Here is a 27,245-nt window from a genome sequence, read left to right on the forward strand (position 1 = left end):
TGTCGTATTTTGCTCATACTGTTCTGACCCCAAGGAAGAAGGTTCTGGCCTTCAAAAGCAAGTAAAAATGTACTAAGTTATTCTAATAAAAAGGTATCATCTTATATTTCTTTTTAAAAATATCTATTTATTAAACTGGAAATTAAAAGGTCATGGGATAGAAGGCAATATTTTACTGTGGAATGGCAACTGGTTAAAAGATAGAAAGCAAAATATATGGCTAAATGGTCAGTTTTTCCATACATAGAGCTAAAATATTGAATTCTGTTAATGCAGAAATGACACCCTTTTGAGCTAGGTTAAAGGGAAGGTGCAGATATCAGGCAGGGATCTCCATTCTGCACGTTAAGTAGCATTAGTAGGGAAGCAACAGAAAAGATGAAATCTGTTTCACAAGCTGTGCCTCAAATCTCTCCCCCCAGAAAGGTAGCAAGTGAAGAAAACTGAAGCCTGACTCAACAAGTTACCATGGAGGAGATGGATGGTGTTCTGCAAGCAGAATGTGTTGACAGAGTGCATCAAAGAAATTATTGCCTTGGAAGACTTACCCCTGTATGCTGTTGAGAATTTTATTTCCATTTTGCTCACACCTTTTTCAGTAGTAGCTCAAGGTGAGTTACATTCAGATACTCTGGATATTTCTCTGTTCCAGGAGGGCTCACAATCTAAGTTTGTACCTGAGATAATGGAGGGTTAAGTGACTTGCCCAAGATCACAAGGAGTAGCAGTGGGATTTGAACCGGCCACCTCTGGATTACAACACCAGTGCTCTAACCACTAGGCCACTCCTCCACTTAGTAAAAGGTCCCCTGCATAAGCAAACTGCTTACATCAGGCCGCATAAATAACAGTCCTATCTTTAAGCAGTTTGCCTTATGTGGTCAAGGGCTGAATATTGACTTAGCTGGCTATGTGTTACCTGGTTCATTAAAAATGGATATTCAATGCCGAAACCTGGACAGGACCCAGCGCTGAATATCTGGGAAAAACACCAGCAGGCGGGCAGCAAAATGCTCACTGCCATCGACTGAATATTGGGGGGCAGATTATAGAATACTAGCACTTATGCATGTGAATATTATAGCGTTAGATGGGTGCTGAGTGGTATTTTATTATCTTAGCATGCAATTTGCATAGCACACAAATACAGGGTGGCATTCACATAGGCAGGAGAATGTAGGGTTTAAGTGGCTATTATATCTCTTAAGAGCCCTTTTACTAAGCTGCATTAGGCACTAACAGGTGCCTTACACAGCTTAAAATAGCGTACTGTAGGATGCGTTCAGGTGTCCTGTGATAAGTTCCAAATGTGCACACGCTAACTGTATGCTAAAATATATTTTTATTTCTTTCTGAGGAAGCATGTCAGGAAGTGGAGAGCAGGCATTCCTTCGCTAAACAGCACATCCACATTTGCATACGCTAATTGGTTAGCACAAGAATACCATGTGAGTGCTTGTCACCTACAAAAAGGGTGGCGATAGGTGCTCATGTGGGAATTTTTAAAAATGGCTGCGAGCTAATGGCAACTTTAGCATACGGCCATTAATGCAAAAAAAAAAAAAAAAAAATAGAAAACTGCCTATTTTTACCTCAACTTAGTAAAAGGACCCCTTAGTCACTTTCTAGGGATCTGCACAGGACAAACATTTTTGTGCATTTTTGGTTCATGTAGCCTTTTTTCTTGATTTTTAGGTTCATTTCACTCATTTGTTTTAAGAAAATGTAATGCACACAAATTGATCTAACTAGTGATAAATCAATTTTCTACATACTAAACTTTTTAAGGCACACTAACAAACTGAGGGGTCCTCTTACAAAGCTGCGATAAAAAGGGCCCTGCCTCAAGCTTGCACCATTTCCGGTGCTATGGAAAATAATTCCATAATTTATAGCACGTTGCTAACTTGGCCGGTTACTGCAGGAGCCCTTACTGCCACCTCAATGGGTGGCGGTAAGTGCACTCCCCTCCCCCACATGGCCATGTCTTTTTTAGGGGCTTTTTACCAACTGTGGTGAAAAAGGCCCTGGCACGTGGCAAAAAACGGCCCCCGCCACTACTGCAGGGCCTTTTTTTTACTGCAGCTTGGTAAAAGGACCCCTCGGTGCTCTTATACAAATACTTTAACTGAAAATAATCATAAAGAGATATCACCATCCCACCCAATCTGATATCAGAGTTCCAGAGGGAAGCCAATACAAAGCATGATGTTGCCAAAATAAAAACAGAGGTAAACAAAATAGAAGAGAGCTTTAACATTGCAACAAGTTTTTAGATTAACTTATTTATTTGATTTTATAGCCTACTGACTATGCCCAGAAAGGGTTACATGGTTTACATCCATAATACTTGCACAATTTCAATAGCACTTACAAAACATAGCAATATAATTGTACATGGATTTGTAGTATTGTAGTATTGTCATCTTTTTCATACAGAAAAAGACAGCAAACACCACCATCTACTATAATAAAACTCACCCTCAACGTTCTGAGGACACTGACGTCAGTGAAGCCAAGCCACTGACAACAGTTCCTTCAGGTTCGAAGGTTCGTGGTGGTGAAGCCACCAGGCCCCGCCCTCGTGTCAAACGTCATGACATCGAGGGCGGAGCAAACGTTGAGGGTGAGTTTTATTATCCTATTACACCTCATGCCCCTCCCACACTCTGCCCCCCTCCGCGTAACCTAACCGCCCCTGCCGCCCAGCTGAGCAGAAAACCGCCGCTCCGACACTGCCGCCCTCCCGAAACTACCGCCCAGTTGAGGACAATACCGTCGCCCCAACATTGCTGCCCTCCCGAACCTGCCGCCCAGCTGACCCGAATACCGCCGACCTGCTCTCCTACACTAACAAAAAAAAAAAAAAGAGAACAGACATTTGACGTCTCTGCAGCCGCTCCTCCTCTCCCCTTACGTCGCTGCCACTGGAGAAGACCCCGGAGGAGCGCTGCGACATCAGAGGGGAGAGGAGCAGCAGATGCAGAGGTGCGTTTTACTTTTAACAACTTTTTAAAAAATGTTTCTTTATGTTCTGGCTGCTGCTGCTGAACAGGAGAAGCAGCAGCAGCCACAGAGTTAGCATTTGCAGGTGCCGAGGGGGTTCATGTGGGCGGGGGGGGAGGGGCTTCGTTATGCGCCGGGGGGGGGGGGAGTGGGTCGGGTGATATCGCCATGGGGGGGGGAGGGGCTTGCAAATCGCGTGCCCACACCGAAAACCTGCAACAAAACCTATTTTAACCCCCTGACTTCACTACTATAGCCTACTCTGAAGCCAGCCTGCCACTGCTGCTAAATACGAAGATTCATTGGTACAGGCAACCCGCATCGACTATCGAAGGTAAACTATGCAGGGGGGGGGGGGCAGGGGGGAAACCTAAGACCACAGAGGGGGGTCGGGGGTCCTCAAACCACAGAGAGAGGGGGGTCCTCAGAGCACAGAGAGCGGGGGTCCTCACACCACAGACAGGGGGTGGGAAGAGGGGTCCTCAGACCACAGCGTAGGGGATCCTCAAACCTGAGAGGGGGAGAGCAAAGGACACTCACTGTCTCACACACACACTCGCACACACTCATTCTCACATAAACACACACTCACTCACAGACACACTTGCACCCACTCTCACTGTCTCACACACACACACTTGCACATTCACTCTCTCTCACGCACACAGTCACTGTCAAAGACACTCTCTCAAACATACACACTCCGCCAAAAACCTTGCTAGCGCCCGTTTCATTTCAGCAAGAAACGGGCCTTTTTTTACTAGTTTCTCTATAACTTAATAGAATGTGATAGAATGAAACATTTCAGACTGACGGCATAAGATCAACCACGTTTTCCAAATATAGGCTCAAGGTTCAATTCCCACTGCTGCTCCTTGTGATCTTGGGCAACTCACTTAACCCTTCATTGCCTCAGGTACAAACGTAACCCCGTTTACTAATCCTCGCTAGCGGCTGCCTCATGGCAATGCCGACACAGCCCATTCAAAGTGAATGGGCTGTGACGGCATTAGTACATGGCAGTAGTACATGGCTTAGTAAATAGGGGAGTTAGATTGTGAGCCCTCCAGGGACAGGGAAATACCCAGTGTACCTGAATGTAACTCACCTTGAGCTACTACTGAAAAAGGTGTGAGCAAAAATCCAACTAAAATTTTAAAAAATAAATAAAAGGTGAGTCACAATCAGGTACACAAGTTATTTCCCTGCCCAACTGGACTTAAAATCCTGAACCTGAAGCAATGGAGGGTGAAGTAATTTGCCATGAAATGTTTGTGGCAGAAGCAGGATTTAAAGCCTGATTTCTCTGGTTCTCAGCCTGCAAATATTTCAGGGTTCTAGGCTCCCACTTATCCTCCTTGGTCTTCTTCTCCCTCAGCTCCCACTTATCTTTCTTGGTCTTCCTCTCCCTCTTGGTGTGTCCCTGTTCTAATTTTCCTTTCAGGCACTAGTTACTCTCCTACATTTTCTTTAAAAAATTAAGCTGCTCTCCACGGTGGCTCACTGCCCAGCTGTCCTCACAGCAGCCAAGAAAAAACTCTTTCACAAGGAAAAACAAGGTTTCTCAGAAAGGAGGAGGTAAGCTTCTGGCCTTAAGTTTGCTTTTACACCATCCTGGAATGTAAAAGAAGAACTGCATGAAAAAAAAATTGACAACACATGCCTGCTTTTTGTCCAATAGGCCTAGTAAATAGTCCTTTCATGCTGGGCCTGTTGCCCTGGTGACAAGTTTGCAGGAAATATCCCAGATAACTAGAATAGTGGGAAAAACATATGTTTTGGATAAAAAACATATTTTTGCTGGCTTATCCATTTTGCTGCTCTGTACAAACTCAAGTTACACAGCAGGCACCTACCTTAAAGAGCCCCCTATCTCCACCTCATGGAGGTCAGAGGCCAAGAGAATTCACTGTCATTTCATCAGAGGAAGCAAGTGTTTCTCTCAGTGGGGAATATAAAGGATTTTTTTTTTCACTTTCTGTTTCCATGAAAGAAGAGATGGTCCCCAGAGGATAGTCTGAATTTTATTAACGACATTGAGACTTGAGTTTTGAGGGCAAAAAGATGGCCAGACATTTTGTCTTTTACAGAAAGGTGCCCTTAGGGAGGAAACAGTACATACAGAAGACACTGCCAGAAACAGGATTTATAAACTTAATTAGAAAACAATTTTGCTGGCTAGGAAAGATACTGTGAGAGAATGATGATTTCAGGAGTTGACATCAATATGGTGACTGGGTAAAGATATCAGCTGTTCAAAGAGATGTCCAAATTCATGTAGCTAATTATTATTAATTGGTTTACCAGTTAAAAAATAATGGGCTCTTTTACAAAGCTGCGCTAGCAATTCTGGCACGGCAAATGCGATGAAGCCCTTTCAATTCTTATGGGCTTCGTCACATTTTTCATGCTGGAATCGCTAGTGTGGCTTTGTAAAAGGAGCCCTGAGAAGAAACCGTGTGTTTTAAGCCTGTAAAATGTATTGAATATTTTCCTGTCTTAATTATGTCCTTAAGTGCATTTCTCCTATTTGGCCAGCAGGTGGTGTTTCTTTGCTGTAAAGCTGTTACAGATAAGTGAATGATGCCTTCTTTAGTTAACACAGATAATAGGAAGTGACTTGCAGGGATGATACCAGCTTTTTTTTTTCAAATGTTCTGGGCTCTGATTGGCATGGAGTTTGAAATGAACCAGCAGTTGCTGGTTATTGCTTCACTTTCAGCCCAGGAGAAGGGATAAAGAAAGCTCTTTGCTGAAGCCCTGTAAAAAAAAAAAAACAACAGTTGTATTTGATAACTGGTAAGCAGCTATATGTCATGATCTCCCCAGGTTCTTTTTAGAATGTAAACAAATGTTTAGTTAGTGTTATAATTGATCCATATTTCAGTTACATGTCATTGCTTGCTGATTGCACATTTTTTGTTCATTGTTCAATATATTTTTTAAGACAATAAACAATTGTTTATTGCCTCTGCCTGTCTGAACTGATAAAGAATCCTGGTGGTTTGTGTGTTGGGTTTGCGAGTGCTTTCTGGGAACTGTGGGACCACTGGAAGTATGACTCCAGTAACCTAGAAATCACTAGGGATAATTTGAGAGTGGGAGACTCGCCCAGAGGCAGTTGTGACCTAGTCGGTGGGAGGAGGGTGCTACAGACCTTCCAAGTCTCCTGAATTCAGCAGGAGACTCCCGCTTTAGCAGGTCATCTCCCGCACTCCCGCCAAAGAAGGAAAGTCTCCTGCTGAATTCCGCCGCTGCAGCTGCCACCACTTCTCTCTTCAGCAGCGGCAGAAACAAAAACAAGTGCCGTGCTGAGCCGCTGCTGCCGCCGCTTCTCTCTACAGCCAGCATAAGAACAAAAACAAGCACGGGACTGCAGCAGCCTTCAGGCATGCGCTGTTGGCTCTGCTGTCCTCTGCCCCCGCTGACATCAATTTCCCATTCTGGGGGCAGAGGACAGCAGAGCCAACAGTGCATGCCTGAAGGCTGCTGCGGTCCCATGCTTGTTTTTGTTCTTATGCTGGCTGGGGAACGCCGGCCATGTTGGCAGTGCCAGCATCCTCGAAGAAAGGTTTCTCTTCCGGGCACGGAGCCCTGGAATTCTGACCATTCCCACAACGCCCGGATTGGCTACTTGCGGCTTGACGCTGCCTCCTTCTGCTGGCCGGCCAATCCAGGGTTCTCTGATGGCTGCTGTGTTTGTCCCGCCTCCTGATATCACTACCTCCTGTCAGCTGTTCCCTGTCTCCCTGATGGTGGGGGCTATTTTAGGAGCAGCATCTCCCTGCACACTTTGCTTTGGCTTCTACTTTTGCAGACCTGCCTGTGCGTCTGTGTGACTTGTCTGTTTCTACTTGCTGCTTGACCTGATCTGACCTTTGCCTGGACCTGACTACTGCTTTGCTTGCCACCTGCCTAGAGACTTTGCCTGGACCTTACTGCTTTGCTTGCCACCTACCTAGAGACCTTGCCTGGATCTGACTACTGCTTTTGCTTCCTATCACCCGGTGGTGGTTCCAGTGTCCTGCTCTCCATCTTCTATCGCAGGTAAGGCCAGGGTTGTTCGGCTGCCAAACATTGTTTGGCACAGGGACTCACTATTTTTACAGCACGCCTGACAGTCCCAGACCACCCCTATACTAACCAGATAGTACAGAGGTGGTCACAGAAAATATTCAGTGGCACTTCCCACTTACACGCAGTTGGATATTGGTGGATAGGTTACTTAGCAGGGTGCTTACACCCAGCATTTGATATCAACGCATAAGCGTCTGGAAAATGTTAGTTGAGTCAGCAGTGAAGAACTGTTCTGCACGCATTAGGCACGCATTAGGGTGCCTAATGTCCTGGAACTCATTCTCCTGTGTCCTGCTTTTAACCTTTGCAACAACCTCAAAATGTCTGCGGTGATACAGTGCTACCCCAATACTGCTCATCTCCACACAACTGTCTTGTTAGTTAATGTGCACAGTAAGAATAGAAAATGTGTTTAGGTTTGTTTTTTGCTGCCAATGTTACTTTGGTCTTCTTTGCTCGGTTTCCTAAAGAAATCTCATTGGAGGATCTCAGATTAACTTCAGAGCCAATAAGGATCCCTCTTTTCCAGCAAGGCTGGGAACAGCTTATCTTTCTTATTTTAATGAGAATACTTTGGTATGTGTTTATTTAAAAAGTGTGGCTGGTGGGAAAGAGAAGCAGCTCCTCTGGTATGCTGGGCTGCAGAAGGAGTGTCTGAGTGGTGTGTGAGTGTTTACTTAAGAAACGTTGCTGATCTTCAGAACAGCAGACCAGCTATGAAGTGCTGTGTTTGTTTATTTAGTTTGAGTACAGAAAGCTAAAACAGGATGAACAAGTGCAGAGCTGATGATGGACCACCTGTCAGCTCTCCTCCTTGACCTGCCTCGTCCTGAAACAAAACAAACCAAACCAGTGGAAAAAAAATAACTTTTGCAGACCTCTCTCTTTGCAAAAAACTGCATAGAAGCTCATGCATACTTTAGTTCTTCGATAGCTCTTTATCAGGGGATTTTTAAAATAAGACTTCTCTGTAGTTTCATTGGGAAAAATAAATTAGTCAGGATACGTTCATGTTTAACATCTTTCTCAAAATCTTTCCTGTCCTTTTTTCTTTCTTGTCTTCATTTTGATTGCTCCATGCCCTTCCCATTTCTTTATAATAGACAACCAAGACACCCCTAGTGTGTCGACCAACTCAGTACATACCGCTAGTACATACCACTATAGACCATGAGGGGAATAATCGAACGGCGCCGGCAAAATAGATTGCCGGCGATATATTTTGGCGGCGCCGCAAACAGCTGGCCGGAACCGTATTATCGAAAAAGATGGCCGGCCATCTTTTTTTTCGATAATACGGTTTAGCCCGGCCAAATGCCGTAGAGTTCGCCGGGTTTGAAATGGCCGGGTTTGTTTTTCAGCGATAATGGAAAGTTATGTCGGCCATCTCAAACCCCGGCCAAATTCAAGGCATTTGGCCATGGGAGGAGCCAGCATTTTTAGTGCACTGGCCCCTGACATGCCAGGACACCAACCAGCCACCCTAGGGGTCACTGCGGTGGACTTCAGAAAAGCTCCCACGTGCATAGCTCCCTTACTTTGTGAGCTGAGCCCCCCAACCCCCCCCCCAAACCCACTACCCACAAATGTACTGCACCCACTAAAATTGCTCCAGGGACCTGCATACAGCCTCTAGGACTTATTGCTGCTGTATAACTTTGGCACACCAGTTCACACCTGAAGACTAATCTCTCTGAAAAAGTCCTTTCTTGAAATAACCATGTTTACTCACAGTTAACTGCAGATCAGAGGTTGTGCCCCACTGGCAGAGTCCCCTGGTACTAAGATTAGCAGTAGGTCAGAGCTGGCACAATGGTGTACAATGCCCTCTTTCAGCACCATACAAGGTAAGAACTACGTTCTCTAACGTGGGTAACACAGGAAAGGGAACTAAAACTGGCTTACAAAAATGGCCACTACTGCATGGACTACAACAGGAAACAAAACAGGGCACACTCTGACCCAGTTAGCAGGGGGGGAAAAGCACTAGGGGAGTAGAGCCCAGTACCCTACACCCACCACAAAGCATTGCTAATGTGACTCTGCAGGGCACCTAACATAAAAGGTGTCACACTCACCCAAGAGCCACATCGCAACCAGGGAAAGGCTGTCGGAGGATACAACACATTCTGCTGTCATGGAGGTGGGTACAGCATTTGAGGCTGGCATATAGGCTGGCAAAAAAGGTTTTTAGTTTTATTTTTTTAGTTTGGAAGGGGATTGGTGACCACTGGGAGAGTATGGGGATGTCATCCCCCATTCCCTCCAGTGGTCATCTGGTCAGTTGGGGCACCTTTTTGAGGCTTGGTCGTGAAAATAAAAGGACCAAGTAAAGCCGGCGAAATACTGCTTAACGCCACTTTTTGTTTTCCATTATCGGCGAAAGCCGGCCATCTGGTAGCCACGCCCATGCCCGCCCATGTCCCGCCTTCGCTTATCTACCGATACGCCCCCTTGAACTTTCGCTGGCGAAGCGACGGGAAAGCGGCGATGCAGTCAAAAATGCCACTTTCGATTATACCGATTTCGCCGCTTTTAAAAAATCGCCGGCCATCTCCCGATTTGTGTCAGAAGATGGCCGGCGATCACTTTCGATTATAAGCTGGCATATTGCCAGTCATTCCCTATTTGGGTTTCTATTTGAACATAACACACGTGAGATAAGAAACCAATGGCCTCATCGTGTGGCACAAGTTCATCTCAAGGCTGCAAGGACCAGCAATTATAACCCTGACCACCTTATACAATACAGCAGTTTTAGCATTCTTTCGTGGTATCCTCCTGCACTTACCTTTTTTGAGGTTTTCACACTAAATGTATGACCCCTGAAGCAGACGAATTTGTCTCTTCGAAACAAGGCCCCATGTTGGATGTTACACTCCTACCTTGCTACTCCTGGCAGTGGCCATCTTGAGAGGCATCTGAGGGGCAGCCATCTTGAGAGGTACATTTGTATCTGTTCCTGAGAGGCAGCCATCTTGGGAAGCTTCCTTATGGGCGTGCCCAATGAGATTCCTCGCCTGGCAGCTGTGGCAGGGATCCTCTGATGGGAGGCCTATTTAAGAGCAGAACACTGTCATCATTTTGCTTTGGCTTCAACTTCGGTGGAGTTCGTGGTGTTTCCTGTTTTTCTGTGTCTTGGTGATTTTGACCATTGCCTATATCCTGACCATCTCTTTGTTTGCTGCCTGCCTTGACTATTGCCTGAATCCTGACCATCTCTTTGTTTGCTGCCTGCCTTGACCATTGCCTGAATCCTGACCATCTCTTTGTTTGCTGCCTGCCTTGACCCATTGCCTGAATCCTGACTATCTCCGTGTTTGCTGCCAGCCTTGACCGCTGCCTGAATCCTGACCATCGCTTTGCTTGCTGCCTGCCTTGACCTCTGCCTGACTTCTGACCATGCTCTTGGTGTGCCTCTACTCCCGGCTGGTGTTTGGAAGTCCTGTTGACCCTGGGGCCTGGGGGCTCAACCCCCGGGGGAAGGGGTCGCTCCAGGTGAAGTCTCAGTATTGTCCGGCCACCTTGCAGAGCTCAGGTCCGAGTTGCCTCATCTGTGCTTCGCTGCGCACAGGGTCTCACAAGCTACAATCCATTAACATTGGGTCTTGTAAACCTGTGGTGCTGAATAAAGATAACTGCAATTAGTATTTGGCTATGAAGATTCCTTGGTCCACCTCTACTCCTTGGATTTCTTTTGGATTACACATAGGGGTTTTCCTTTACCTTCGGGTTTGTTTTTTTGCACCCTACAGGCCAAATAGGATAGATCACACTAAGCTTTGCTGTGGTGTAGGTGGAACCTCAACCATCCCCAGCGCCTTGATCTATTGCTGCGATGTTACCGCATCACCAAGTTTCCTGGCAAGTGGTCCTTTATCAGTTCCACCATACGGATCAATAAGAGGCTGGAGCTTTTTTCCCCTACTGTGAATGGGAGCTTGGCATTGTAACACCGAGGTCTGCATACTCCTTGTTCAGGCTGTTCTGCCCTCTAATCCAACGGGGACAAACTGGAGGCAATACCCAGTTAGGTGTTTCACGGCAGCAGCTAACGAAAACGGAATGCAGACGATCCAAAGGCTATTATAATGAGCTGCACTACTGTTTTCAGATCCCCTTACCGTGAAAAACCTAATGGGAGGTCTACACCTCTCGTTGGGGCACATCGGAAGAAAAAAAATGTCGTCCAGGGGAAGCCAAATTTAGTTCGCAGATAGAAGTGGATAAGAGTGAAGCAGCAAGTTCAAGTATCACAGCGCATTTTGGAGAGAACGTTAAGAGATAAGTTCACGTTTTGAGTTATTTAGACTAAACACTATATTATAGGCTATAGCACATAAAAAAACAAGAGTGACCCGATGAAAGAAGTGCTATGTCCAGGTGGCATTAAAAAATATATTGCCGTAAACAGTGGTGGTTGCTGAGGGCACTCTATAATCTAAGCAAGAAAAAACAAAATAGAAAACAGAAAAAAGAAGTAACTGATATATACATTTAAATGCTGGTAGCCTTATCTATATTTCAGTCTTGGTTTTGGTAGTTTATAACTTTTTTTAAAACATTTTTTAAAGTCCCTCATGAGGACTTGGGACACGCAGCTTGTTCTTTTTTTTTTTTTTTTTTACATGGGTGTTAGGCACTTTTTGGACGTATTTGGCATGCGCAGAGCAGCCAGCATAACGCTTGGCTGCTCTGCGCATGCTCGACCGGCCGACTGTTTACCGATGGAATAGAGAATGCAAGTGAGCTACAACGAGCAGTTCATTTGCATTCCCTTTCCTTGATGCATTCCCGTTGCTTACCGATTCGCTAAGGAATCGGTAAGCAACGGGCATTAACAATTATTTTAGTGCATCTTCCCCTCAGTATACTGTTTTTGAATATGGCTCTTCCATCTGCCAGTTGTCTCACTGTAGACATGAAGTCTGCAGTGGGTTTGGGAAGAGGCTAGAATGGGGAAACATCTTTTATGAAGGGGGAAAGTAGGTACAGTATAATTAACTAGGTTTTTTCTTCCATCTCCTTTTCGCTATTTGTAACCAGCCTCTGTTGGAAATATATATACTGTAAAGAATCAGTCATTAATGTCTTAAAGCAAAATAATTGTGCAAAAATTTAGGGGGTCAATATTCAACATAGTTTATGTATGCAGTATGACCAGAGAACTAAGATAGAAAAAAGAATTTTATTTTGTATTTATTGATTGGAATATGTCAATTTTTGGAATGTGCACCTGCCAGAACTAGTTTTGAGATTGCCGGGGTCTGCAAGAAAAATCTCACTCATTTGGCCTTCAATCTCCAGAACTGCAGTGGTAAATTTCCAGCATTGGGATGGGCCACTCTTGGTGTCTCTGGACTGGAGCTCCACATAACAGCCAAACAGGGGTGGAGTAAGAACGCAAAGAAAGATGTGCAAATCCAAACAGCCTTTACTAATGATGACCCACCCTCACCCCAAAAATTACTCTGCTGTAGGGGAGGTGGCAGTTTGCAGGATGGTGAGGTAGGTAGGTGGGGGGGGGGGGGGGAGAGTTTGCAGGGTGATGGGGTAGATTTGTGGAGTGTGGCCATTGCGGTGGACTGATTTAGAAGGGTAGGGGATACTTTGGGAGGTTGGAAGAGTACAGAAAAGGGAGAGCCTGTTTGAATGGAGGAATAGTGAGATTACTTACCTGTAACAGAGGTTCTCCATAGGAATCACAGGAAGGTGATGTCATCCAACCACACCATAGATGGACTCACTCTCCTATAGTTCTGAAAGATTTTATTTTTAAAGGTCCCTTTCAGCAGGCCAACCCAACAACCAGCCCATTTCCTCCCTCAGTGAATCCATAACTTTGGCATGTTCATCCAAAAGGGGATAGCGGGTGGGCTGTGTCTTGTGTGGCTGACTTGTCCTGTTGTCCACACTGTGAACACTTATTACAGGTAAGGGTGGCTGACATATCCTGTTGTCCCATACTACCTGAGCCGAGCACTGTGGATTTCAGAATAGGATTCGGCTCACTGGCTTCAAAGTGGAAAACAACCTGGAACTTTAGCAGCAAATGGAAATACACCTCCATATACTCGAGGAGGAAAGAATACAACAGATTGGCTGGCTTGGGTAAGAGCAAGAACTAGAAAGAACCAAACTGGCTCTAGGCGCTTGTCTCGCTTCTGTCCCTGAAGCCGCCGTGAGATGTTTTACTTTTTTGGCAGTATTAACATTCTTTAACTGTACAAAAGAAACGCGGACATATGATACAGGTTATTCTTTAAACATTTTTTGCCGTGGGAAACGATGAATCCGGAAGCGTAGGTTCCATTTTCTGTCTCTACGCCCCTCTCTCGCAACCACAAACTGACGTGTTTCCCATAGCAACCACAAACTCGACTACGTATTTCCCATAGCAACAAGGCCTGCCCTAAAATAAATATTGACCCACCACAGCTGATTAGCTTACGTTAAGGTGGGAGGAAAACTTTCTAAAATCCAGCCAATCGATTTTTTTTGGTAAGGGTGACGTCACGGGGAAGTAAGGGAGCTTGGGAAGTTATTAGTCTGTGACGGTTGGGACTTACACTTCAAACTCGTTGCTGGTTTCTAGCTTAGTGATTGTATTCCTAGGCATGTTAAAAAACACGAGGAGGCGGGTGTAGGGGTAGAATTCATTTTTTAGGGTTAAAGTCGGCGTTATTTTTATTCTTCAGGGGCGCAGTGGGATATATTGTCTTGCTCTGGGTACCGGCCGTTCTCTAGGTTAGAGTCACGGGCCCATTTTGGTCAGAATGGTGCCTTCTGACTTGCAGCCTTCCGTGGACGTCAAATCACGCCATGCAATGAGGTGCATAGCTCAACCTGTACCAAATAAAATCAAACCGTTGCGGCTGGTGGTGAACCAAAAGGTGCTAGCGGGCAGGAACCAGCAAGTGGCTGCTGTAGGAGCCTGGGTGGAAAGCGCCAGGGATGAATGGGAAGAGTCGGTGGACAAGCAAGCTTTTGTGAGTTTTAGTGATGTAAATATATTACTTTATAACTGAAAGTAGTTTGTGTAATTCGTTCTGTTTCGTAGTACCCCGGATCATAGTTGGGTTACCTGCTGCTTCACATCACTACTGTCTTGTAATGCCATTCAGTTGTTGATGTTTAGAACCTTCGCCTTCTATTTTTTTTTTCCTTTTTAAAAGCTCGCTTTAGGTGTTTAAACTCTCCTATTCACTGGACTACAGTTCCCATATTCTTTCTCATACTAAGGTATAGTAATTTCAGAGAAGTCAAGTTACCCAGTTCCAGGTTGGAGATCTTGGGACAGTCCTGGATTTTGCACTACCCCAGCATTACCTGCAGTGCTGATTTCAGTGGCCAGGATGAAGCCCTACAAATCCCACACTACTTTGGGATGCAAGTTCAAAACTAGGACTGGCCAAAAAGTTGCCAGACTGGAAATAGGTAACTTGGCGTCTCTGTAATTTTACAGTTCCAAAAAATTCTAGAATAAAATTGACATACAAGAAAGAGGCTCTCTGTTTGATGGGATTGTTTCAGAAAGTGTGTTTGGAAGCCATATTATGGAAAGCTTGTAGTGAAAGGTTTGCTTGGGGAGCGGAAACCTGCTACAGGGTGAACACCTTGGAAAATGTGGGAAAACATGAGGGCTATAGCAAAGTTTGAAGGATGGTTTAGAGCAGGGTTGGCCAACCTCGGTCCTTGAGAGCTGTGATCCTGTTAGTTTTTCAGGATTTCCTCAATGAATATGTATAAATATACTAATGACGGAATATTCAATATTTAGTAAAAAAAAAAAAAAGTACAAAATACCTTGTGACTAATATATTATTTATCAATATATAATAATACATTCACAATTTAACTTCCACTGTTTAAAAACACAATCTTTATTGCACAATATAATCTCAAACAAACAGTTTAAAACTGCACCCCCCTTCCTGCACCCCCCTCCCTGCAGCAATTATATTCATACAAATTGTCCATGTATTGATGTGGTTCTTCTTCAAAATGTTATTCACCGATACCAGAGAAGTTCTTAAAGGGCTCTACAAAGTTCAGTTTACTCCAAATTTTCCAAAATCCAGCAGACTGTCAAAACAAGACAGCCATTGCATTCAAAGATGAAACTTGATGTCATCTCTTGCATATTCAGTAGGGAAATCCTGAAAACCTGACCTGGTGAGGGCTGAGGCTGGACACCCCTGGTTTGGAGTACTAATTTATGATGTAAAAAACAGTATGGGCTGTTAATCCTAAACAGGTAATCTAATACTCCAGAAAACTGAAAAACAGCCAAACACAATCCAAAGGGTTGTGTGGAATGAATGTAAAGAAATGAGGAAAGTGGGAAATAACCCTCAGAAACCAAGGCTCCTGCCAAGGTCTAATCAACAAGACACTGTTATCTATAAAAGACTTTGTGCCTGTGATCAAGTTTCTTTCATGGGGTAAATATTCCCTATTCCACTCATTCAAAATTGCCCATAATAGAGCACAAATTGTTTTATACAAAAAAGCCCATAATAGAGCATAAATATTAAAGATAACTGAGTAACAAAAACTGTTCAAGCTACAGCATAGCATGCATCAACTTAGCTTAATCAATGCTGGCTTGACAACCCCACAGTTCAACTGTTGATTTTCAACGGGGCCCGATTCGATTCACCTATAACAGGACTTCATCAGGTTGTAAGAGAAGTTAAGAGGCATATTTTCAAAGCACTTAGCCTCCCAAAGTTCCATAGAAACCTATGGAACTTAGCCTCCCAAAGTGCTTTGAAAATATGCCTCTTAGTCAGCTTGAGACCGATACCCCTGTCAGTATGATCCAATTGAGTAGATAACCGTGTCTTGTTGATTAGACCTTGGCAGGAGCCTTGGTTTCTGAGGGTATTTCCCACTTTCATCATTTCTTTACATTCATTCCACACAACCCTTTGGATTGTGTTTGGCTGTTTTTTAGAGTACTAATTCCCAAACCTGTTCTGATGTAGTGTTTCCCCCCCACCCCAACACAATGGGCTTTCTGGACCTCAATCATAAATATGCATGAGAGAAGCTTGGCTATTGGTTCCCCAGGATTGGTTTTGGAGGTCATGTATATAATGCATATAAAAGTAGGAGGGCTGCCAACAGGGTTAGATTTTCAAGATACCCCTAATGAGAAAAACTTGCATGTCTGCTACTTCCACTGCTTGCAGACTTCTCATATGTAGCTTCATTACATGTATTCTCAAACCCTGATCTAGTGATGGCTCCTGAGGGTGAGGAAAGGGAAAGGAACTGGACTTGATATACCCCCTTTCTGTGTTTTTTTTTTTTTTTTTTTTGCAATGGAGGGTTAAGTGACTTGTATGCAGGTGTTTTCCTTTCCATGGTCAACAGTTGCCGCTGTTAAAGGTTACATACCTATGGCTAAACATTGCATGTGAAATGCGGAATTTAGATCTTCACAATTTTGTTTATCTGCTCTCTAATATATATCCTTATGGTTTTTTTTTTCTGGAAACACTACTTGTGTCTTCAGTTTCCTTTTGTTATTTTTTGGTGACTGCTGTGTCATATTTACAAAAACTATACTTGAGAGGAATGTGTAAATGTCATGACTGAAAGCATAGTTCTGCTTATGTGCCTCACATACTTTTGCAAGATCCTTAACTTCAATACTAAAATATTTTTAATGTTCCATTATTCAAAATATTCTGCATGGTTCCCCCTTGTAAACCTCTGTTGGGGGGAGGGGGTGGAGATTGTGAGGACAGCATATGGCAAAGATGGAATTCTGCCTTCCAGAAACTAGAAAAGCTGATTTTTTTCTAGTTTATTTCCACTGTTTCTTCATCGGTGATTTCCACAGACATAAAATAGAGTATCACAGTACAACTACCTTGTTCTGATGTTTTCTGTTTCAAATTTACACATACATGTGGAAAAGTGTTGCTATGTGTTAGCTGGCTTAAAAATAACTGGATATTCAAAGCCGAAGCCCGCACAGATCCCATCTTTGAATATCCGGGAATAACTATTGAAGGTGAGCAAAACGCTCACCACCACCGGCAGAATATCAGATCCAGTGTTTCTAGTGGCTATGGCTTCAGCCTATTTAGTTTCAGAAATGCAGGCACTTTCATGTAGAAATCCCTTTCTTTATTTCACAGAATCTGGAGTCTCTATTACATCTATTCCCTCTCTTTCCTTCCAGAGATAGATTCTGACTTCCACTTAAATCAGCTGTTCTATCTTCCATCCTTTTGCCAAGAGGATTATGAAAGGAAGTATGCTTCCTTAAAGTTCTTACATATTCGTTGAATCCTCTTCATCAGACCTCTAGGTATTTCATCTCTTGATCATTTTTGTGGGGCCCAAGAAAGGGCTACCGGCCTCCAAGCCTACAATTGCTTGATGGATTAAAGAAGTGATGTCCTTGGCTTGTGTCTTGGTGGGCAAACTTCCACCTCTGGCTTTAAAGGTTCACTTGACCAAATGTCTTGCTGCTACTTGGGCCAAAATGAGAGCAATCTCTCTGCAGGAAATTTGTAGATCAGCAGTGTGGTCTTCCTTACATACATTTTCAAAGCATTACAGGCTTGACATGTCAGCTAGGGAGGAATCTTCGTTTGGAGCTTTTGGAGCTTCTGTCTTATATGCAGAGTTTTCTGTCTTTCCCAACTTGAGGACTCCTTTTGTACATCCTGCCAGTTTTGGACTGATCTGTTGGTGATGCTAAGAAAGGAGAAATTAGGTCTTACCTGGTAATTTTCTTTCCTTTAGTACCAACAGATCAGTCCAGAAGTCACCCTAAATCTTCTCTTTTTTTTTTGTTGTGTTTCAGTGTTCAAGACTTTTGTGTACAAAGATGCATCTTGTAGCTACTTGTTTAAAAGTTGTTTGTGCTTATTTGCATTTAAGGAGGGAGGAATTGTTTCATATGGCACTAGTGTCTGGCACTACCTTATCAAAATACTGAATTGGAGCAGCTGCACAGTTCTCTATATGGAACAGCAAAATTCTGAGCTGTCTCCAGCTCTATCTGGATCACTCAGGCTTTGCTGTTCCCAATCTCAGTTAGGTTCTGTCTCAGGATGCTGTTCGTGCTTCACTGTAACTCATAAGTTACACTAAAGGAAAGAAAAATGATTAGATAAGACCTGAGTTTTCCATAGTGTGCCAGCGAAGGGGTGCATTTACATAACAGGAGGAGAAAAGTCTGTTTGTCCATGTGGTATTTGGTGGGGGAGGGGAGAGAGAGCGAGCTAGTGATGTTATGGGGAAGAGCTGACAGAGCTATAGTGGGGTGTGCTGAAGGAGCATGGTTAAGAGACAACTATTGATGTGTGTGTGTGTGCTGGGGGGGAGGGTAAGTGCCCGGGTCGGGGTTTGAAAGAGGGATGAAGAGAGAACTGGAACAGGGGGGTTGCTGGGGATCGGGTGAAAGTTGGGAGGTATCTACCTTGAAAAAGACGAAGAAAATATCAGGAACTGATCCTTTCGGGGAGGAGAGAGATCATCTGATTCAAGTAACTTGAGGAATGAGACGGTGGGGGAGGTGAAGGATTTGGAAATGCCACACCTTTTATGATGGGATAATTCTATACAAAATGTTACAAAAGTGTAAAAGTTTGCAGAATTAAAAAAAATGTGCATCTAAAAGCTTTTTTTTTTTTCCATACACAGTTCTCCCAGGAGTAACTGACTGATAACAGTCTCAGGTGACGGAAGTAAATTCCAGTGTTGCAGTTTCTCAAAAACAAATTTTAGAATGCATTTCAGTAATACATTAATGTCAAACATCCCTGTGAAATTCTTGCAGTCTTATAATTATATAATTTTATTTTATTTTTATTTTTGTTACATTTGTACCCCGTGCTTTCCAACTCATGGCAGGCTCAATGCGGCTTACATGGGGCAATGGAGGGTTAAGTGACTTGCCCAGAGTCACAAGGAGCTGCCTGTGCCTGAAGTGGGAATTGAACTCAGTTCCCCAGGACCAAAGTCCACCACCCTAACCACTAGGCCACTCCTCCACTCCTATATGTTTGTAAAGTTAATTCTGCTAGTTTCTTTTTCCACTAACATGTTCTGAATTTGTATTTTAAAATGCATGAGCAGAAGAGGAAGAGTTACCATTAGTGTAGCAGGGGTAGTTTTAACATCTATGCCCATAGGCCACAAGCAATTACAGCCCTATGCTGGCCTTCAGCATCAGAAGAGATGGCAGCACTTAACTGTACTTAGTCCAAGTAAGAAGTTCCTTATCTGGCCCATTGCATCACTTGTTCTATCAGTAGTGTCAGGAATATGTTATCTAAATCTTGCAGTATTTTTATCCAGGTCTCAGCTTTTCAAGTAGAAGCAGAATTGAAGAAGCAACAGAAGGAAAAGCAAGAGAATCTAAAGCGTTTCCAGGGAGAAGTGAAGAACAGAGTGAATCAACGGGCCAGACTGCAGAAAAATCGTCAACTTCAGAAATCTTATGAAGCAGTAAGATAACCTATTAGTTTTTAGCCATATTTATTTATTCTTTCTAATGACTTTTCAAAGCAAGTTACTATATGTAATACAAATAGTTGTATGTAATAAAAATATTTGTTGAGAAAACAAAGATCACATCCATCAGATATCAAAATATAAACCCACCCAATCCATATATTGCTGGTTATCTCACTACAACCCATCTTCTCAATAAAAGAATAAATAAAAATATTGTAGATTTCTTGTATCTTGGGTGTTCAGAGTATTTCTGTCTAACAGAAATAATACTGTAGCAGCAAAATAACTCTTTGAAGTCATGGGCTTCTATAATTCTAATTGGATGTAAATAAAAAAAATGAAAAACCTAAATCTTAAGGGACTTTCTGACCTACAGGAAATCGGAAAGAAGGTGAATATCTTTTAGCATACAGCCAAGTAGATACATTTTCTAGTTTCCACTAGCCTCATTTCTTGAAGCAAGGTTGCTTCAGTGGGTCTAAGGGTATGCATGGGAAGAGTCATAAGGTTTATGCTGTTTCCAAAAACAAACACAAAAAAGTTAAGTGGTCCTTAACTTTTAAAGACAAAGGTCAGTATTTTAAATTTTGTCTAATAGATATCTAAGGGTCAGTAAAGGGGCACCCACAACTGTGGCATGTAGCTGCCTTCTGTGAACATATAATGGCCATGCAGTGGTTTCTGCCCTCACCCCCCACCTGTACTACATTGCCGGGCTTTGTTTGTCCAGCCATGCTATGAGTCTTAAGTCGGCAATGAAGAAATAAAAAAAAAAAATTCACAAGAGCTATTCCAAAAGTTTGCCTAGTACAGTAAAGTTTAAAATTCTTTGTTTAATGTTTAAGGTTCTCAGTGGTCAAGTTTCACCTCTTTTGGCATCTAAGTTACATATTTACCAGCCCAGATGCTCTCTGAGGTCTGAAAACAAATATTTATTTGATGTCCCTTGTTTTCGAGCTGTTAGGTTAGAGGAATATAGGAATATAATTTTTTGTATAGCAGAACCAGTCCTTTGGAACACATGTAACAAAAAAAAAAAAAAATTAATTAAAAAAATTCCATTGAAGCTGAGAAGCATTCTGAGCTTTACTGATATTAAGAAAGATCTTAAAATATTTTTATTTAGGTAGGCTTTTTAGAGAATTTAAGATGTATTTCTGCGTTTAAAATGATTGTGTACAGAACAAGATACTTTTTTTTGACTCAAACAATTGGAATGAAGTGTTGAATTTACCACAGAGGATATCCCCGCATGGTTGTTAACAGAGCGGTCAATGTGAATAGAGTTTGGCTGTTTAATCTCAGCAATTTGAGGATTCTAGGGTGACCTGTGTGCTGCCTTATTTTGATCAGGTGGAGGAGTGGCTTAGTGGTTAGAGTACCAGTCTTGCAATCCAGAGGTGGCCGGTTCAAATCCCACTGCTGCTCCTTGTGATCTTGGGCAAGTCACCAGGTACAAACTTAGATTGTGAGCCCTCCTGGGACAGAGAAATATCCAGAGTACCTGAATGTAACTCACCTTGAGCTACTACTGAAAAAGGTGTGAGCAAAATCCAAATAAATAAATAATATTAAAAGGATTATTCAACATCATTGGTATGTTCTCTCCTTGCATCCACAGCTTAGTGATCAGCCCTGTTTTGCATATTCTGGTAGCTGTAATCTCAGAGAATTGTTTAGTAAACAGAGGGATAGTCAACCAGTAGCAATGCAACAGGTGGGACATCATAAGTGTGGTAGATGTATATATTGTCATCTGTGTATAGAGACTGCTTCCATCCACACACTCATAAACAATTTAAGATCACATATAGACTGCACTTCTAAGCAAGTACTTTATGGGATTCTGTGTTGCACGTGGTATATTGGACAAATTATTAGTTCAATTAAGAATAGGATTGCTCAACATTTAAGCAATTTACTCTTAAGGTGGATTGAGGCTATTTTGGTATCCCATTGAATTTGGTTTGAGATTTTTGGTGTTATTGCAGATGTGTCATGGAGGGGTGGGGGATGCGTCGCAGGTTTTGATAAGAAAGAACAAAGAATGATTTACATGTGGGATACGGTAGAATGGGCTGGGTTAAATAAAGAGGTGGACTGGTCGCAGCTTTGATTGAAGGGTGAATATATTGTAATTTCCAGGGGTTGATACTAGGCTTGGTGTTTAGCGGTAGCAGCTGCTCACCAATTTCAACTCCATTGTAGTGTGGTTTGAGCATTGTTTAAATGATGGTTTGAGGTAAGATGCTTTTATGGTGTGTTTACTTTTTTTGATTGGGGTTTGTGTATGCAGAGATATGTTGACAATGGAGGAAATGATCATTTAGCATTGGCTGTGCTGAAGAACTGGAGACAAGGCACATTGTATAATGTTGAGGCCATAATTTGTGGTCTTTTTTGAGTTTCATATATTGATAGCCTTCTCTGACTCCTGTAGACATTTTCTTTCTAAATGTTTATGCCAGGGCGATCCGAGCTTGAGAGGGCGTCGGAGGAGTGCGCTGCAATTCTCTGATTTTTCTTTGAATTCTGCCACAATATGCCTCATACTAAGAGAAAGGGGGTGGTTAAGGGTTTCCAATCGTCAGCCCTTATACCTACCCCCACTCAGCAAACGCTGCGACGCTTCTTATCGAGCACCCCAGTTGGAACCGGCGAGAGGGACCCTGCAGTTGGAACGTCCGGAGGAGCGGCGTCTCCATTAGGGGCTAAAACATCGCTATCCCCGCCGGAACTTAGTCAACCGCTTTGTCCTGCTAACCTTTGGGCCATGCAGGAGGTCTCAACGGAATCGGTAGTCGGTGACCGAAGGGCCTTTGACGGTGGTGCACAGCCCCAAGTAGCAGAAGAGACGATCATGGAGCTCGCCGCTCCCCAAGCGGTAACCTTACAAACTATCTGGGCAGCGATACAAAATTTAACCAAGGCAGTTGCTAAAACATCCCAAGACACTGCTTTATTAATAAACAAGGTAGATTCTTTATCGCTGGCTTTGGAGACTGTTAAACAAGAAGCGAAAACTCAAAACACTCAGATACAAACTGATATGACATCTCTTAGAAATGTTAATAGTGGATAAAATGAAAGTTGCTTCAAAGCTGGAACAGCTAGAGAACTATAATAGACGACTAAATCTCAGGATTTTAAATTTTCCTATTTCTATTGGAATTTCACCAATGGATTTTCTTAAGAAATATCTTCTTGAAATTCTGGCATACCCTCAGTCTGCTATTCCGCCAATTAATAGAATTTATTACCTTCCAGAATCTAAACAGTGTGAGGTGAATCCAATAGTTAATGATCAAAATCCTGAATTAAATCTTCAAGATATTTCAGCTTTATTGGAGGAATCTATTTCAGAAGTGTCTACTCGAAGGACTTTACTGATATCGTTTGTTTTTGAACAAGACTCTCTTGAAACTATACTTCAAAAATTCACAAAAAATATTTGGTGGACAAAAAGTGTGGATCTTTCCAGATGTGATGAGAACTACGCAGGATCGAAGAAGAACTTTCCTAGCTTATAGAGAAGAAGTTAGATCTTTAGGAGCTACATTCTTGTTAGCATACCCTTGCAAATGTTGTATAAAGTACATGGGGAATAAATATATTTTCTTTGATCCAGATCAGCTTAAAAAGTTCATAGAAAATAAGAAATTGCCCAGATAGTTGGTGTAAAGGTTCTAAGGGAAATATAAAGATACAGGGGATTTGTGGATCAGACCATTTTCCGTTTACCTATATGTCATTAGACTCCTTATTTGAGTACTCCTCCCAAACTGATGGTGATCTAAGGAAGCTGAGTATTTGCCTTTAGTATATTTTTTATTTCTTTACAATTGATACAAAGATTTTGTTGTTAAAAATTCTGGCTATTACTATTTACTTTTGTAATCACTGCTGTGTTGCAACTTATAAGTTTATTTTGTAAACTGTAAGAAACTAATAAAGAATAATTAAAAGTTTATGCCAGGAGCTGAAAGTTTCAGTTTCTATGTACCTTTTTCCATCTTGCACCTTACAGAGCTGGTCTGTAGAAGTGGTTGTAAATCATAGAGGCAATGTGGTAACTTATGTCAGGGGAGGGTAATGCTGTATATCTGAAAAGGTCTGATGGGTTATTAAAATATTAAAGATGTTGATAATTTTAAATGCGATTCTGACCATGTACTGACACACAATCCAATGGGATGGAACAGCTATCTTTAATGAGATATAGGTGTATTTTCAAAGCACTTAGACTTACAAAGTTACATAGTTCTGTGAATTTGATATATATTTTTTATTTTGGTAAGGTATAGAAAATTGGATGAATGGATCTGTATGAGTTCTATTTTATTTATATTTTTAGGCTGAAAAGGAAGGACTTGTAGTAAAACAGTCTTCAGAAGCTGCAAAACACTTGACCCCAAAAAGAAATACCTGTGTGTACCGAAGTACAACAGAGCGTGCCATTTGCATGTCTGGTTCCTGCTGGGTCTCTGCACAGCCCCTTGGTGACGGTATGGAAGAAGCTACTGAAGAAGAAGGAGATGATGTAAAATATGAGTTATTCCAACAGCAAGCAAAAACTGTGAGTCCTGAATTCTCTGCTTCTCCAGAAGTAGAGATTATTAGGTTGACCAAATAGTGCCATCATAAGTGTATTGGGTTTGGCAGATTTTTTTTCCAGCTCCTTTGCACTTCTAGTTCAATTAGAATGTGCCTCTGCTTAAAGCAACAGCACAATATGTCTTCATTTATAGGGTTTTTTTCCCCCTAGTTTGTCTGCTTTTTACCCTCCTTGGCCTATAATTTTCACACTGAGCACATGGTTCATTTTGAAACATAGGATGTATATGTTTCTGTTTCCACTTCACTTAACTCTACAGTTAAAAAGAATGGCAAGGGGCATTCCCCTTCAGATGAGAGGAGAATGAAATAAAATATTGTAGGTTTAAATACTCCAGGAGATATTGGGCTTTTTTAAAAATAGGAATACCGAACTTCACGCAGGCAGTTACAGATATCGGCCAGATATTGAATGATTGGTAGGTATTGCCCTTTTGTTTAGAACATTTTGTATTCATCCAAAAATGTTGCCTCTTTGGACCCTAGTGAGCGATTTAGGATCCCTCAAAATAAATTCTGGGAAGGAAAGTAACATAGTAGATGACAGCAGATATTCAAAGTCCATCCCTTCTGCCCTACAAGTTAAACTCATAGCGTATGGTATGATGCAGTATAACATATGCATACTTGATCTTGATCTTCCCTAGCCATTTTTGGGGCACAGACCATAAAAGTCTGCCCGGCACTGGTCTTATTCCCCAACTACTGGAGTTTTATTGAAGCCCACTCCAGCCCATTCAGATATGTGTAGCCATAATTGGAGCACAGACCGTAGAAGTCTGGTCTTATTTCCCAACTAGCTGTTCAGCCCCTAAAAACAGGCTAGTATAGGGGGGGGGGGGTTGAAAGGCCCCCCCACCCCGCCGCCGAGTTCACCACTGCCGCTCCCCCTCCGAGTTCGTCTCCCCCCCCCCCCCACCCCCCGGAGCTGTCGCCACCCACCTTCCACCCGGTCGGGCCCTCGCTCCGCTATTGAAACAGCGAGGGCACGCAGCACACAGCTCTACTGCTGAGCTGCCGTGGTCTTCCTTCTTCTCTGCCTGTGTCCCACCCTCGTGTGACGTAACATCGTCGAGGGTGGGACACAGGCAGAGAAGAAGGACGGCCGACGGCAGCTCAGCAGAGCTGTGTGCTGCATGCCCTCGCTGTTTCAATAGCGGAGCGAGGGCCCGACCGGGTGGAAGGTGGGTGGCGGCGGCGACTCCGGGTGGGGGGAGCGTTAGCAACGGTGGTGTCCCTCGCAAATGCGCAGTAGAGACCCTCTCTGTTCTGCCCTCGTCATCACGTATTGACGCAGGGGCGGGGCAGAGAGGGTCTCTCCTGCACATTTGTGAGTATGTACGACACTCGCCATTTATATATATTGATTACTGGAGTTGCCTTTTAAGCACTGCTAAGTTTGCTTTGCTTCCTTTCTCTTTCCATATAGGAATCCTTTCTGTTTATCTCCTCCTCCTCCATCTGTTTGAATTCCATTCCATTTTTCATCTCCATAGGAGATAGCTTGTCCAGACTTTTGTTTATGTAATGCTTGTGACATGTGTAACACATACAGGGGGGAGTTCTATCAATGGTACCCAAATTTAGGTGCCGAGCAAAAACCACACTCCGTGCTATTCTGTAAGCGGTGCTTTGAGTTGGACAGTGTTTATAGAATAGTGAGTACCTCCAGGATCTGTGCCCAACTTTTAAGCTGGTCTAGATCCTGGAGTGTAAATTAAGTATGTAAATTAGGGATCCCCCCAAGTTCCATAATACTGCACACATCTCTAGAGAACTCCCCTGACCTGCCCATTCCCCTCCTATGGCCCCGCCCCTTTTCAGATGCATGTGTAAATATAACTTTTTGCCAGTTAACACCAATAATTGGTTTAGGGCCCAATTATTAACATTAATTGGTTTGTTAACCAATTAAACCATGCACAAATTGGACGCATGCCCAAATTTGCTGGCACACTTTTGAGCACCATATATAGAATCTGGCCCGCAATGCTAAGAAAGTTTGTGAAATTCAAAAACATAAGATGGTATCTAAACTCTTGAATTCCATTGGTCAAAAAGGATATCTTGATTATTTATTCAGCAAGTGGATTTCCCTGGTTCGCCACCCACTTCTCTAACCACTAAGCTTCTCCTCCAAACCTGTCTGTCTGATTCATCTTGCTTTTCAATGTAGAAAGCATGGTGGCTTACCTGTACTGGGGTTTCTCTGTAGATAGCAGGATAAATCAGACTAGTAGTACCATCTACTTCTCTGATAGTTCATACTCATGCTCTAGAAAAAGGCTGAAGTACTTCTGAAGGAATGGCTGCATGTGAGTCCCAGTGATTACTTGAAAAGACAGAAAGACTTTGAAAATGGGTTGGTGCTAGTGGATGTCATCAGCCATCTAGCTGTGTTTCTGATTTATTTTTATTTTTGTTACATTTGTACCCCGCACTTTCCCACTCATGGCAGGCTCAATGTGGCTTACATATTATATACAGGTACTTATTTGTACCTGGGGCAATGGAGGGTTAAGTGACTTGCCCAGAGTCACAAGGAGCTGCCTGTGCCTGAAGTGGGAATCGAACTCAGTTCCCTAGGACCAAAGTCCACCACCCTAACAACTAGGCCACTAGAACCCCTTGTACAGGTAAGTAATTTGCTGTATTTAACATCAAAGAAAATAGTGACATTTAATTTGTATCTAGAGACTTATATTTAGTAATTGTGAGAATTCTTTTGTAGTACCTATTCCATGTAATAGTACCCTTGTATTGCATCTTTTTATGTTTCAAATATGCTTAAAATTCCATCCACAAACTAAACTAAATCACGTAAAACACAGGGTAGTTAAACCAACAAAAAATAGAATAATATAATGTATCAATATAATATGAAATGTCGCGTGCCAACTCGCATATAATAAAAATGTGAAGATATAAATATGTGAAATGTGCTCAGATCAAACTTCACTCACTGCAGCATGAAACAAGTAAAGGGAACCATCACAGCACGTTCTATAGAGCATAGAAGATTCAATGAACAAAAAAATATATAAAATGTTCAAAAACCTTTC

At 42.7% G+C, this 27,245-nt stretch overlaps 1 protein-coding gene across 1 annotated transcript in view; it reads left to right on the forward strand.

The window, feature by feature from the left end:
* Window positions 1-13,623: 13,623 nt before the first annotated feature.
* Window positions 13,624-27,245, forward strand: part of CCDC15 (coiled-coil domain containing 15) — a 59,788-nt gene continuing 46,166 nt past the window's right edge. The window contains 3 exon segments of the mRNA XM_030220465.1: window positions 13,624-14,072; window positions 19,411-19,560; window positions 23,924-24,145. Of these exon segments, the coding sequence (XP_030076325.1) occupies window positions 13,860-14,072; window positions 19,411-19,560; window positions 23,924-24,145 (585 nt within the window). The 5' untranslated portion in view covers window positions 13,624-13,859.

Source organism: Microcaecilia unicolor, chromosome 12, assembly GCF_901765095.1.
Source record: "Microcaecilia unicolor chromosome 12, aMicUni1.1, whole genome shotgun sequence".
Lineage (NCBI taxonomy): Eukaryota > Metazoa > Chordata > Amphibia > Gymnophiona > Siphonopidae > Microcaecilia > Microcaecilia unicolor.